We start from the raw sequence: 13720 nt of genomic DNA on the forward strand, positions 1-13720 counted from the left end.
CTCGTGTCCCAGATGATGCAATATTTGGAGGCTGGCTGCTTCAAATGTAGTGTTTGGGAGTAAGAAATACGAATCTGAATTAAGATATGCCGTACTGTTGTGTCCGATGCTCGAGAGAAACAATCCACTCTAGAGGGGGTTATTGAAGAGCAAGCATTTTTGGCAGATCAATGAATATGTAAGCCTTCCTCATGTAAAAGGGCAGCTATGCTCTGAAATAGAGTTGTATCTTCTAAAAAGGGCGAAGTCAATAGCCAACACATCGAGATAAATGTGATTCACCTTTTTTTCTTTCGAAAGTGCTCGTTGCGATATTTTTACTCAAAATCTTCACTTTAAAGCGATTGCAAATAAAAACCATCCTTTTATGGTATTTGATTTCTTCTGTCAATCTGTTCAGAAGAAAATGACATTGATGCACTTTCAAATCCACCAAGCATGTATATTGTCTAAGAAACGTTTCTTCTATCACCAGTGTCGTCAACACGACTCTTACCAAGCGGTAACATTCTGAGTTTCGAGAAATCTATGCGAGGATACATGAGTCGAAGTTATTACTTTCGAATATTTCAGAGTGCGTGCTTGCCATCAAATTCGATTGATGCGTCAAACCTCAACGGATTCTGCACAATTCAAAGAGTGTATCGCCAATGACCCCTCTTTTATATCATCAATTCCTTATATCACATGATCCCGAGTAAATCCGTCGTATTCCCGATGATGTTCTTTTCTCGTCATCTGCGACTTTGCCTGTTGACTCCTCCGCTGCTAGCAATGCATTTTTTCTAGCTCCTAATTTGGAGAAGTATAAGTCTAAAGAGATGTGCTAACCACATTTGACATAAAGTTTACAGCCCAACAAGCAGAACAACAAACCTGTGGTGGCATATCTTTATCAACCATGTAGTATTCGAAATGGGGTATCCGTTGGATCAGCATTTCAATTGCACAGCCAAAAAGTCATACACTGTCCACGGCTATTATAAAAGGAACAAAGTTTTTCATTAGAGGAATTACTGGCATTTTTGTTTAGTTAATCCGTAGTCAAGACAACAACGAGCAGAAGATCGATTAACATATATACTTTATTAAAAAGTATGAAGATTATCTTGTTGAGCTGAAAGTCTTCCTGCTAGCAATTGCGCGTGGCTGCTCTGATAAGCATATTCAAAGGCCCTTACAAACTTGATAACTCGTTCGCGAAGCTTCGACGACCATGATGAAATAACACACTATTTGTCGTAGCGACGTAACAGTTTGAGACCATACCTCAGCTTGCATCCTCGACAAGATCACGTGCCCCACAAAGCTAAGACGTTAACATTGCCTTCGTATGAAAATCTTATCAGTTGCTTTTGAAATAGACTGGAACTTGATAGCCTCCACTATACATGACTGAGCTAAGAGCTCTAAGGGTATATCTGTGATTCACTGCAATGCTGATCGCCAACTTTTCATCCTTTTCAGTCACAATCACTTCATGAATCTTCGCACTCATTTCACGACGAGGGAAACGCAACCGCACATCTTCTCGTAATGTCTTTGAAAGTGTTATCTACTCACCTTCCACAGACAAGTGTGCTACGGTTGCTTGCCAAATACTCTTGTATTTAATAGTAGCTCCTCAATATTTTGATATAACACTTGTAACTTGATCCCAGTGTCGTCAAAGGTCTGCAATCCACACAACACGCTAACTATGCTCAACACCATTCAGCTTGACGAATAAGTGTGCGCTATTTGGGATATGCCAAGGTGAATCTTGGAAACTGTTTGCGAGGGTGTTCATGTGAAGTCTGCAGCCTAGCGATCACTCTTGAGAAGCATTTGAGTGCTAACAATTTGTAGCAAACACAGTGTTTTTTCGGCGTTTCAATCTTTACTATACCGTTCAAATGGAAGTTTTACAACAGAGCATTCTGCTTGGTAGCTATTTTGATAGCTGAGACATAGCCTCAGCAACCAAGTTCATGGGGGCAGCACGAAGCGAGTATTGGAGCAAATGACATTCAAATTGATATCTGCATTTTGAGATGAGAACTTGGCTAGTCCATATTGTGGGAAACATCATAAGGCATGGAAAGGTAGGAGCTAAGTGCATTTACATTACAAAAGGAGCCATCGTTACAACATCCAAAAACACTGCATGTATGAACAATGATCGATATATTGACCTTAATTGTCTTTAGTGACAGCAAGAATTCTCTTGACAAAACTATCAGCTAAATATGGAGTGGCACGACTCTAGCACAGCCAGTCACGAGCCAGAGTTACATCAAGGTCTTTATTACATGCGTATTGCTTCTTGCTCACTTCAACGTGATAACTAATGAAAATTCTATTGTCGCTTCTTTTTTTGTTGTTTGCGAGCTGATGTTCTTACAGAGGTCGAACATCCTGAAGGTGAGTATCGTAACATGTTGGCATCATTCACTACTGATAAAGGGCAGTGGGTGTCAAGTGTTGAAGACATTCTCATCGTCTAAGAAGATCTTTTCTCACTTATAATTTTACCGAATTCTTACTCCATTTAGGAAGACTCTAGTAATGATGAACCAAACTCACAAATCTGGGAAGTTGAGTGGCTCAACACTTGGACGTAGACAAAGTTTCGTTCACAGATTAACCTTATTAGCCTCATAAGGACAACCGTAAACGTATCACATCTGAGCAGATGTTGGATGTGCCATAATGGCAGGATCAGTGACCTCATACATGACAAATTATTGACATGACAAATCATACAATTTCTTCGCAATCAATAAATATATTCTCTGTCACATCGGCAATGCTGTTAGCTTAGTGTATTTTCCCCTTGTACGTACGCACAGCTATAAACGCTAGAGCCTTAGAGAGAGTCATCGAAAGTCTATACAATTAAAAAAATATCAAACTACAATTGAATTTTAAAGTCCATTTCTCTATTATCGTGAACATTTTTTAAGAAATTCTATTCTTTCCTTGTCATTTTTCTTACAAAATTCGATTGGTTTAAATGAGTAACAAATCCCATCCAAGAAACTTCTTATATGCACGAATAAAAATCGAGCAGATAAAAAAACCTTGACTTCAGTATGAAAGCTTCTTGCCGTTTTTGTCCACTTCTCTGCCTTCCAATGGCTAATTTCATCCACTCACGTAGCATTGCCGTTGGTTTTTCTTCGGGAGAAGGGTGAGCTGTTTCAGTTTCCGATTCGACACCGTTGGCCCGCAAGCGTCGACAACTCGTCCCCCTTTTACCAACTCTTTCCAGCCTTAACTCCTTCTTCTGTTACGACTGCATACAGTGCATGCGTTTGCAAATTCCGTGCGCCCCCATTGATTTGAGTAGTGCGTTAACCTGGAAACGAAAGAAACAGGAAGCTGTGCAGCATCCCCCGGATCCCCTCTGTCACCATTCTTTTGCATCATTTTCATTCGCTCAACGTGATTTTGTTCACGATACATCAATTGACGCTTTTTTGTAGTTAAGTCAAACTTTCACGATGTCCATGATGAATATTGCTGGAACACAGTCAGTAGACGACCCTGAGTATCGTTACAAGATGCCGCGACTTCAAGCAAAGATTGAAGGACGTGGAAATGGTATCAAAACGCTGGTTGTTAACTGTGCGGACATTGCAACGTCGCTTCATCGTTCAACTGCTGAAGTGTGCAAGTTTTTTGGCTGTGAACTAGGTGCTCAGTCTAAATATGATGAAAAGACCGATCGTGCTATTGTGAATGGTGCCTTTGAGGCTGGTCAGATGCAACAACATTTGTCCAAGTACATTGAAGGCTTTGTTTTGTGTCCTGGGTGTCGTCTTCCCGAGACCAAGTATAAGTTTAAGGGTCAACTAATTTTTCACAAATGCTACGCTTGTGGTGCTGTGGAGCCTGTTGACATGAATCACAAGCTCACGACGTTCATTTTCAAGGAACACACTGCTGCTAAACGTAGCAGCAAGGACGGCAAGACGAAAAAGGACAAGAAGAAAGAGAAGAAGGAGAAGAAGGTGTCACGCAATGAGCCTGAAGATGAGTCAGCTACGAAGGAGAAGAAGAAGGAGAAGAAGGAGAAGAAAGACAAGAAGGAGAAACATCAGAAGGACAAGAAGAAGAAGCATCACAAAGAAAAGAGCTCCGACAAGGGGGCATCTGGATCCGATGATGAAGATGAAGTGGTCTGGCATACCGATTTGTCTGCTGAAGCAGTCGCAGCTCGAGCTGCTGAAGCTGAGTCAATTGAAGCGGCTGCTACTGCTGCAATGGAAGCTGTTGCAGCGGAAGAGGTGGTTGCAACGCTAGACAATCTTCACGTTGACGATGAAAATGCTTTGGATTCGACAATCTCGAACTTGAAACGTTTTTTATCTGAGAATCACTCGACTTCTGAAATTTTCGACGAATTGTGTCGTCAGCAAACGTATTCAGCTTTGCCAGTGACAGACCGACTTGTTATCTTCTTCCGTTCTGCTTTTACTGATCAAATGCTAGTGGATAATCAGGCGGTCAAGTATGCACCTGTGCTGGAGAAAATCATTGATGGCCAACACTCTCAATACCAATTGCTTGCGCTTGTGGAGCATTTCTGTGCTGTGAAACATCCGAAGCTCTTGAATTCTTATCCGATTTTGTTGAAAATTCTGTATGATGAAGATCTTCTGGAAGAGGATTGTCTTGTTTCATGGGCCACAAATGGAGTTCGGAAAGAGTATGCTCACTGGGAAGTTACTGATGAACTTGCGGCGAAGTTGAAGAACTTGCTACAGCCGTTTATCGAGTGGCTCGAAAACGCCGAAGAAGAAGAGAGCGAGGACGAAAGTGATTGAGGTAAGCAGGTGATTTCTTGACTTGAACGCTGCTGTGCAGCATTTGCATTTCTTCTTTTTTAAACTTTGACACCATGACGAGTTTTTGACGACCGCATGTTTGCATTCATGCATCTGCTTAATCGAACTAATACATTCGTATGTTCATCTTAGTGCTGAGTGTTTAAATTGCATTTTTTCTTTGTCGATAAATTGCCGAGGCGATGGTATCTGCGATTGAACAGATTTCATTCTCTAAAGCAACGGATGCACGTGAAGAAGTGTCATCATGGCCAGCGCGAAGCAGCGTAAGCCTTGTTGCATTGGGTGTGAGTGGTGAGGTGGCTCTGGAGTCAAAAAGGGCCTGGTGAAACCGTAAGAATTTGCCCTATGATAAATGATAGTATGATTAAATCATACAGCGCTAATAAATGTAAGCAAAGTGTAGACATCACCTTGCACATCTCCATTCCAATCGTGAAGACAGGCTTACCCGCTGCAATTGCTTCCGTTGTCATGGAAATGGAGTCTGGTGTGGTCACAATGTAGGATGCTGTGGCCAGTAGCGCATAATATGGATTTTGACGTTCTGTGCCTTGAACCACAAACACTTGTCCAGTCATAGGATATCTAGCAATGAGCTCTTGATGAAGAATTTTTTGCACAGTCAAAGGAGTTCGACGCGAAAAGGTCAGGAGCACAGCCACATCGTCACAATGTGGAAAAGCTTGAGTAAATTCCTCTACCATCTTTTTTGCATCTTGCTCTGTAAACAAGAAGCCACGACAGGGTCCTCCTACTAGCCACACCACACGCGTTTGTCGTCCTTGTAGCTTCTTATCCAACTCTTCCTTCCATTCACAACTTTGTTGTCGTAGTAATTCTGGCGTGATATCGTGTATAGTGCCTGAAGTTAGAAACACATGATCTTTCCTTCCAACTCCTCGAGGAAAGTCGTGCTTGGGCGCCACAACAGTGTCAAACCATTGAAGTGACACACGCGGATGTTGGATCTGCACATTAAATATCTTAGTTGGCTCGAGCTGCTTCAATACTGCACTAAGCGCCACTGTGCTTCTTCCACAACCGATCAAAACATTAAGATCTTTTGTCTTTATTTGTTCAGAAAAATATCGCTCAAGATCTTGCCGAATGTAGCCAAAATATGGATTGCGAGTGAGTCTAGCGCCAAGAACTTGCAGTAATGGCGGGATCAGGAGTGACTGTGTTAACGTTATACGCACACATTGCACACTTGAAAGATTCATAACGTTCTTATCTCGTAGCTTCCTATGCAATCTCGCACCTAGCGCCAGCGCCTGCTTTTCAGCTCCTGCTGCACCATTACAAAGCACTATCAACTGAACCATAAGAGAATCATTTAAAATATTAATTAGAACTAATTATTTGCTTTAATTTAAACATTGATAGCGATGGCTTCCAGCGCCTTTGAAATCCTTCGATCAACACGCCAGCTACCAGTGGTCGAGAAAGAATTGCTCTTTAATAAGCATGCCACAGATGCTGCAGCTTTTCGCTCAACTGCTGGCGCGGCATGGGGAAAAAGTGCGCGCAAATGGGTGGCCGCCTCGACTCCTGAATTTCGCGAATTTGGTGACGCCATGCCACGCGAATTACGGACGCTAGTGGCTACGTCGTTTGATATTTTTACTCGAACCCAGCAAGAATCACAACAGGGAGCATTGGATATCGTACATACTAGTCGTGAATACCGTGAAGGTCTTAAGACGTGTATTTTCGCGCTAGAAGACCGTCTGGAGGCAAAAAAGGAAGATTTCGAGATGAATATTGAGGAGGAAAGAGCGTTTTTAGATTTACTGAAAGTTTCACTCGCAATTTGGCACCTGTGTGAGTTGTTGCTGCTCCGTGGAGGCGCGAGAGGTGCAGATAAGACACTAGCTTATGAGCTAGCGCTGTGGGTACAGGAACATTATTGTAGTACGTTGTTAGAGAAGGTATTGAGCGAAAGTGAAAGACTGAAGAAGGAGGAAAAACCGGAACAAGATGCAGACTTCTGGAGTACGATCAAGTCTTTAGTTATGGCTGGAGATGGTGAGAGTGCCTGGAGTCTATTGTCCTCACATTCGAGCTACAAGTCTCTCGTGGCTCGAGACGCTTTGTCTCTTACTCAAACTTCAACTACAACAGTGTTCCAAGAAGTCCAGAAACTATTGGTAACAATGCCTGGAAGAATTGGAAGAATGGAAACATTTGAACCAGCAGAATGGAAATACTGGAATGATGCGTGCCACTACCTTCTCAACACAAATGGATACATCAAGTCAAACGTAGAATTCAAGACACTTTTAGAGATACTAATAGCTAAGGAAGACGTGCTTACGAGTCATGCAAATACTTGGTATGAGCTGATGATGGCAAGACTTTTTCTGAACGAACCAAAGACAATTGCACACCGTTTTGAGTTTCTGATGGCCAATTGTTTTCGAGCCTATCACAGCGATACTACAAGTATGGGCAACTTTGATTGCATCATCTTAGCGATCATGAAATACGATATCGAGAGTGCATTGCAAGATCTGATCTCACTTGGATTTTCATGGATGACCGCACATCTGACTGATCTATTACAGAGACGTAATGTGATTCTAGCGGACGAGGTGGTGCCGGAAGCCAGCTGCACGTTACGAGAGCGATTTTTACTTCACTATGCAATGGAGATCGGTGCAAGTAGTGGTATGTGGCAATTTGCTGTGCGATACTATGAGTACTGTCCTCAATTTGGTGCTAGTGCGATTCGATCTGCATTAGCTCGTGAGCCGTTGCAAACAGACTACAAGACAGAACGCCTTCTAGCATATTGCCATGGTAAGAAATTTTTGGCTGAAACACAGAATTTAATATCAAGACAGAGGGCAGAAGAGTGCAAGCTTAAAAAGACTTATGCGTCTGCAATGTACTGGATGCTTCGTGGTAACCTTCTAGACGATGTCGATGCTCTATGTGATGATGTTTTACAAGAGTGCAGCAATAGTAATTCGCTCACTCCTCTTCACGAGGCGGTGCAATTCATGGAGTCACACACTGATCTTGTACGTCCTCAAAAGTTAGTGTGGGTGGTAAAATATCGCGAATTTCAGTTGGTTCTGGACGATCTCGAGGCATTACGACAACAGCTGGAGACGAACGAGGTTTCAAACGATAAGGAAAAGCGTGTGGCTCTCAAAGACAAACTTCGGTTTGTGTCCATTGAGGCCGCGAAGCGTTTGAATTGGTTATTTAACTCGATTGAGGCACCAAAGACGCTATGCTCACAACTTTTGCAACACACTGAACGTCTGCTCAAAGAGTCTCCCAATGTATTTCAATCGCGCCATTTGTACTCATTATTGGATTACCTGCAGCGTTTGGACCGCTCCTTTGACAGGCAACAATTTTACAACTCGAGCTCGAACACACAATTGAAAGAACGCATTGAAACTTTGATATCTCGAAATCTTGCCGAGGCAATGTTGCAAGAAGCGTCTGTAAGTGGTTATGGAGTAGAAACTCTGAAGCGTCAAGCAATTATGGCGCCGAGTGTTGAGAACAAGTTTTTGATAGCAGATTTATCAGGTACACCGATGGAAGAATAGGCGTCTGGCAAGACGTCGTTCGCTTGCAAATCTTATGATCGTAACATATTGTTAATTGGCGATTCACGTGAGGAGACTAATCTTTTGTCTGCTTGATGTTCATCTCTACCTAAGATACAGCTCTGTCTAAATATTTTATAGTCGAAGAGTAATTGGTAAAAGAATCTATTGTGATTTTCCTCCAAGTAGGTCAAGTACGTCCGACATAAAATCACCACCCTCCTGTTTAAATTTCCAAGCAGCTTCAATAGCTTCATTAAATACCTTGACTACATTTGTACCGTCCGCAGCCGAGACAAAGCTGAAGTTAAGGTCATGCGTTTCAGCAAATTTAAACTTTTTGCTCGTCACCTTCACGATCATTAGAAGGATATTTTTTTGATAACAAGAACATGAACATTTGTCTACTTACGTTCATATCGACATCAATCTTGTTAGCAACTAGAAAGCACGGAATGTTTTCGCAGTACTCGCGAAGCTCCTTGTACCAATTCGCTAAGTTTTGATACGTTACTTTTCGCGTAACATCAAATACCTGAACAACATGGTTGAGAAACCTCAATCTTAAGGTGAATGTGATACGTACTAAGATGCATGCTGTTGCTCCATAATAAAACGATGGATGCATACTCGAGAATCGTTCTTGTCCAGCTGTATCCCATAGATCTACGATTGATTACCGTAGAAACATAAGTACAGATTTAAAACTATCAACCACTGTACATCACGCACCTACTTTCACTATACGCTTTCCATTTTCGCCAATCACCTCTACATCTTTCCGATATAGCGTTAATGCAAATGTCGATAGCTAAACAGATCTCATTAAGAAACTAATTTAAATACAGCACCAAATACAAACGGACCTGACGTGGTTCGTATTCATTCATCATAAAGCGTTCGACTAATTTCGACTTGCCTGCAGCCGAATCGCCGAGTAGAATGATCTGATAATGAAGTAAAGAACAATGAAGTGGCAGCTTTGATAGAGCTCAAGTCACCAGCCTACCCACTTTCACATCAGGTTCGCCTAAGCTATTCTCGATTCCATCCATAGTGTGACTTTCTTTCGTGGCCATTCTTGTCTTGATTCTTTGCGTTTTAAGATTGGAACTTGAGCAGCCGTTCCTACAATTCTCGAGTTAATCAACCAGCTATTTTAAGGAGCCTAATAGAAATGATACTCACTATAATTTTACGCAGAATGTTACTTGACTGATTCGTAACGAGAACCATAAGTCGTTAATGAACAATTTACAATGTAGCAATTACTTTCCACACATCAATTCATTTCCTTTCTTGCACAATTCAAGTTTTCATCAGGAAAAGAGATTTCAATTGCAATTTAGAATCATTCCTTGTCTACCGATTGTATCGTGCGACTGGCTGTCTTTGGTCAGTTCGCTTCCCATTACTTTGACTATACTTTAGATCATCACAACGATGCAGGCAAGAAGTTGATACTTATGGAGTTTTTTTCTTTTATGTTCACAACTGAAACGCTTACCCCTACAGGTATCTAAGCGAGTATACCATCTACGACTGATGGAAAGACTATACCTTTCCGTCAATGTGACAAGCAGTACAATAAGGTTTTCAAGAAAGTCATTTTTGTGCAGCTGCAGACTATCGTTTGCAATTCTCCAAAGTATTTCATTGCTTGTTTGTACACTTTTCAACTATTAACTTTGCTGTCATAAGTACAGTGACTCTGTCATTAGTGACAAAAGCAAAGTGATATTTTAAGTGAGTGCCTTGTAGATCAAATGCCATAATATCATACTCGCTGGGTTTTATCAAGAGTATCATTTATGATCTGAGCTTAATAGAAAATCAAATTCTATCAAATACACTGCATAAAACGATATAGCTACATGTTATTATTATAATCAGGTGCTAAATTGACAGGTATCTATGACAAGTATAAGTGAAGTAGCATACATAATTCAACGTCCCAACTGCGATGGCGGAGCTGGACACGGAGCATGTGCGCATGCTAAACACTGGAAGGCAGCGCGTTGCGTACACATCACCATTAAATACGGACTGTTTCTCTACTGTGAAATCCAAGAAGACACAGCTGCTGCAGCATGGCAATACGTATGGTCTTACCTTTGTAGCTTCCAAAAACGGTAAGATCAATACTCTATAAATGTACGCGATTTTCAATGAGTGACGAATCATGCTGCAGGTTTCGTTATGACGACGAACATTGAGCTTGAAGAATCCTGTACTGACTATACTAAACGACGACAGGAGGCAATCGACCACAGACAGAAACTCACGTTGGAAGAAATTCACGAACTGCCAGTGAGTAAAGAAGTTGTGCTGCCATCCATTGCTTATTGGATTGCGCTCTCTACGGACGAATTAATGCTTGCAGTAGCTTACGGAGATTCTGTTGCACTCTATGAAGTTGCGCATATCGTCGAAGCGGTATGATGACATTTTCTGATCCCTATGTAGCTAATTCAACAACATTTCTAATTTGTTTTTGTTATTAGATAACTGTGAAACCTTATCATACATTTACCAGCATGCAAGCGCAAGAGATTGCGTGGTGCAGCGATCCGACACGTGAGCAATTGATGGTTTTAACATGTGATAAGAAAGTGGTACTTTGTACGCTGGATGGTGCACAAGAGGCGATTAAGACGGACACTGACGCTTCGTCTATTGCCTGGTCTCCATCTGGACAGCAAATTGCCGTTGGATTAGTTAATGGTACCGTTGCAATATACACTCTCGAGTCTATAAAGTTTTTACGATTGATTCAAGTACCGGAATGCTGTACTGAGCTTGATTTTGAAGTCCACCATATTAACTGGGCCGAAGACAACTTAATTCTGGCTGGGTACCATCAGTATGAAGACAAGAATGATAAAACGATTGCTCTCGCGTGCATTTATGACCGTGACGAGTGTATTGAGCTTGATGAGATTGTTGGATTCTTTGATGTAGATGGACGACGACATCAGTATTTTTCCCTATTTCTGTCCGAGTGGCGAATGTTTTTTATTGGTTGTTCATTAAGCGCAGACATTGAGCTGCTTGTATCAGATCCTGAGACTAGCGAATGGCAAATATGGAAACCATTGGAAAAGTACCAAGCACGTCTACCGGATAATAGCGCGGATGAAGAATCTTTTCCGATGGGATTGGCTCTGAATTTAAACTCCACAGTGTCCGTTTCTGTCGATGGCGACCCGTATCCTCCCGTACCGATTATCGCTTGTACTAATACTGAGGGCTTATTACTTCATTTTGCATTTGTGGATACGACAGTATCCGAAGTCGACTTTGTCAAGCGGGCATTGCCTTTCGACAAGAAATCGACACGAACTCTTTTGACGGCTTCTGCAGAGGTGAAGAAAGAGAAGTCTGTATCTTCGAAAACATTGATGGCAAATGAGTATGGCCAGAATGATGAGAACGAGTTTGCAGATTATGATGGAGATTCAAGTGACACAGACGAAGAGCGTAAAGAAGAGGAGGACAATGCTCGAACCAAGTTTCGCACGATTGCACTAGATGGAGCAAACTTTATTCTTTCAGAGCAGTTTCCAAATTTATTCAAAGTGATGGGCTCCACATACGATGAGGAGGTTCACGCTGCTACTCTGGATGATCTAAGAAAAGATGGAAAGATTTATGAAGATGATTTTGTCTCGTGGTACGTAAACTGGATTTTTGGTGATGAAGATTATGAATCAGATGAAGACAAAAGTATTTGCGAACCATTGAAGACCGAGACTACTAAAATGAAGTCCAAAGAAGAAATAGAAGCGGCCTTTTCTAAGTTTACGGTCGCTGAAGGAAGCTGGAAATGCGCAGTCTGTATGGTAAGTAACGGCCCTGATGAGAATAAGTGCAGCGCTTGTGAGACCCCGAATCCTGCAGCACCGAAAATTGTGGCGCCTGCCAAGTCAGTGAGCGTGACTTCAGCGGGTTCTATCGGCTCCGGTGGGTTTTCGTTCCCTGTATCGATTGAAAAAGACTCGAAGTCGTTATCGTTTTCTTTTGGCGGGCCTGAAGCCAAATCTACTGAATTTTCTTTCGGGAATATGCCCACAACCACAGCTTGTAGTGGTCAGAATAGTTCGACGTCATCTGGTACTGGCTTTACTTTTAGTACCATGACATCTTTTCCAGGTGCCACTGATACATCTGCATTTAACTTCGGTGTAAAGGCCGATGACGCACAAAATACCGTGAACGACACCGAATCTTCGTCGGTCAAGAAAACGACCGCACATGAGTACGGCCAAAACGACGAGAACGAGTTTGCGAGCTCCGATGGCGAATCGAGTGACGAAGAAGAGCAGCGCAAAGAAGAAGAAGCTACTGCTAGAGCTCTTTTCCGAACGCTTACATCTGACGGAGCTGACTTTATTGCTTCAACCCTTTTTCCTAAATTGTTTGCAGTGTTGGGCTCTACGTACGACGAGGAAGAACATGCCAGCACTGTGGAAAGTCTGAGTAGAGATGGAAAAATTTACGAAGACGACTTTGTCTCTTGGTATGTAAATTGGCTTTTTGGCGCTGAGGACAGTGAATCAGAAGAGCCATCTATTCCGCCGAAAGCAGAGCCTGTTAAGATGAAGTCGAAGGAAGAAATCGCTGCGGTATTTTCAAAATACACAGCCACAGAAGGAAGTTGGAAATGTGCGGTCTGTATGGTGAATAATGCTCCTCATTTATTAAAATGCAGCGCTTGTGAGACCCCGAACCCTGCGTCTTCGAAGGAGATAGCACCTGCCACGACAGCTATAGGTTCAGAAGGGTTTTCTTTTCCGGTTGACCAAAACTCGAAGTCCACATCAATCTCTTTCGGTGCAAATTCAAGTGCTGGTATCGAAACAGCCGGCGAAGCCAAACCTAACGCCGGATCAGCATTCAATTTTTCAAGTGATACAACTGTATTTACTTCATCCTCGTTGGATCCAAAATTTGCAAAAGAGTCTTCCCCAAATGGTACAACAGAAGCGAAGGTTTTAGCTGAAAGTACTGAAAGTGGAAGCAATTACCCCCCTGACACAACAACAAGGCCGAAACCTCCACTTTTTCATACACCTAGCGGCTATCCTCCTGATACGACATCAAAGCCAAAGCCTCCTGTGTTTAGTGCTGTAGGTGGCAGTCAATATCCTCCAGATACAACGTCAAAGTCAAAACTTTCTGCTGTTGGTGCGACAGGGGGAAGCGGCTACCCCCCTGACACAACATCAAAGCCAAAACCTCCAGCCTTTAGTGCTGCCAGTTCCAGCGGCTATCCTCCTGATACAACATCAAAGCCAAAACCTCCAGCCTTTAGTG

At 42.3% G+C, this 13720-nt stretch overlaps 5 protein-coding genes across 5 annotated transcripts; 3 read left to right on the plus strand and 2 right to left on the minus strand.

Annotated features, from left to right (window-relative positions):
- Nucleotides 1–3485: 3485 nt before the first annotated feature.
- PHALS_06115 (eukaryotic translation initiation factor 5) lies at nt 3486–4811 on the plus strand (the record flags this gene model as incomplete). Its single annotated transcript, XM_024719347.1, has 1 exon — nt 3486–4811. One exon carries the CDS (start codon nt 3486–3488, stop codon nt 4809–4811), a length of 1326 nt encoding a protein of 441 aa, XP_024584654.1.
- A 163-nt stretch (nt 4812–4974) lies between these two features.
- Nucleotides 4975–6160, minus strand: PHALS_06116 (Mitochondrial fission ELM1-like; the record flags this gene model as incomplete). Its single annotated transcript, XM_024719348.1, has 2 exons — nt 4975–5178; nt 5246–6160. 2 exons carry the CDS (start codon nt 6158–6160, stop codon nt 4975–4977), a joined length of 1119 nt encoding a protein of 372 aa, XP_024584655.1.
- A 63-nt stretch (nt 6161–6223) lies between these two features.
- On the plus strand, nt 6224–8404 carry PHALS_06117 (Nuclear pore complex component (sc Nup85); the record flags this gene model as incomplete). Its single annotated transcript, XM_024719349.1, has 1 exon — nt 6224–8404. One exon carries the CDS (start codon nt 6224–6226, stop codon nt 8402–8404), a length of 2181 nt encoding a protein of 726 aa, XP_024584656.1.
- A 165-nt stretch (nt 8405–8569) lies between these two features.
- Nucleotides 8570–9483, minus strand: PHALS_06118 (rab-like protein 2a-like; the record flags this gene model as incomplete). The annotated part of the gene is made up of 6 exons (XM_024719350.1): nt 8570–8755; nt 8817–8939; nt 8991–9070; nt 9137–9215; nt 9271–9351; nt 9418–9483. 6 exons carry the CDS (start codon nt 9481–9483, stop codon nt 8570–8572), a joined length of 615 nt encoding a protein of 204 aa, XP_024584657.1.
- Nucleotides 9484–10367: 884 nt separating this feature from the next.
- On the plus strand, nt 10368–13655 carry PHALS_06119 (nuclear pore complex; the record flags this gene model as incomplete). The annotated part of the gene is made up of 4 exons (XM_024719351.1): nt 10368–10536; nt 10596–10840; nt 10909–13591; nt 13636–13655. The coding sequence occupies 4 exons, from the start codon at nt 10368–10370 to the stop codon at nt 13653–13655; spliced, it is 3117 nt and encodes a 1038-aa protein (XP_024584658.1).
- Between the last annotated feature and the right edge of the window lie 65 nt (nt 13656–13720).

This window comes from Plasmopara halstedii (assembly GCF_900000015.1).
Source record: "Plasmopara halstedii genome assembly, contig: Scaffold_2956, whole genome shotgun sequence".
Taxonomy (NCBI): Eukaryota; Oomycota; class Peronosporomycetes; order Peronosporales; family Peronosporaceae; genus Plasmopara; species Plasmopara halstedii.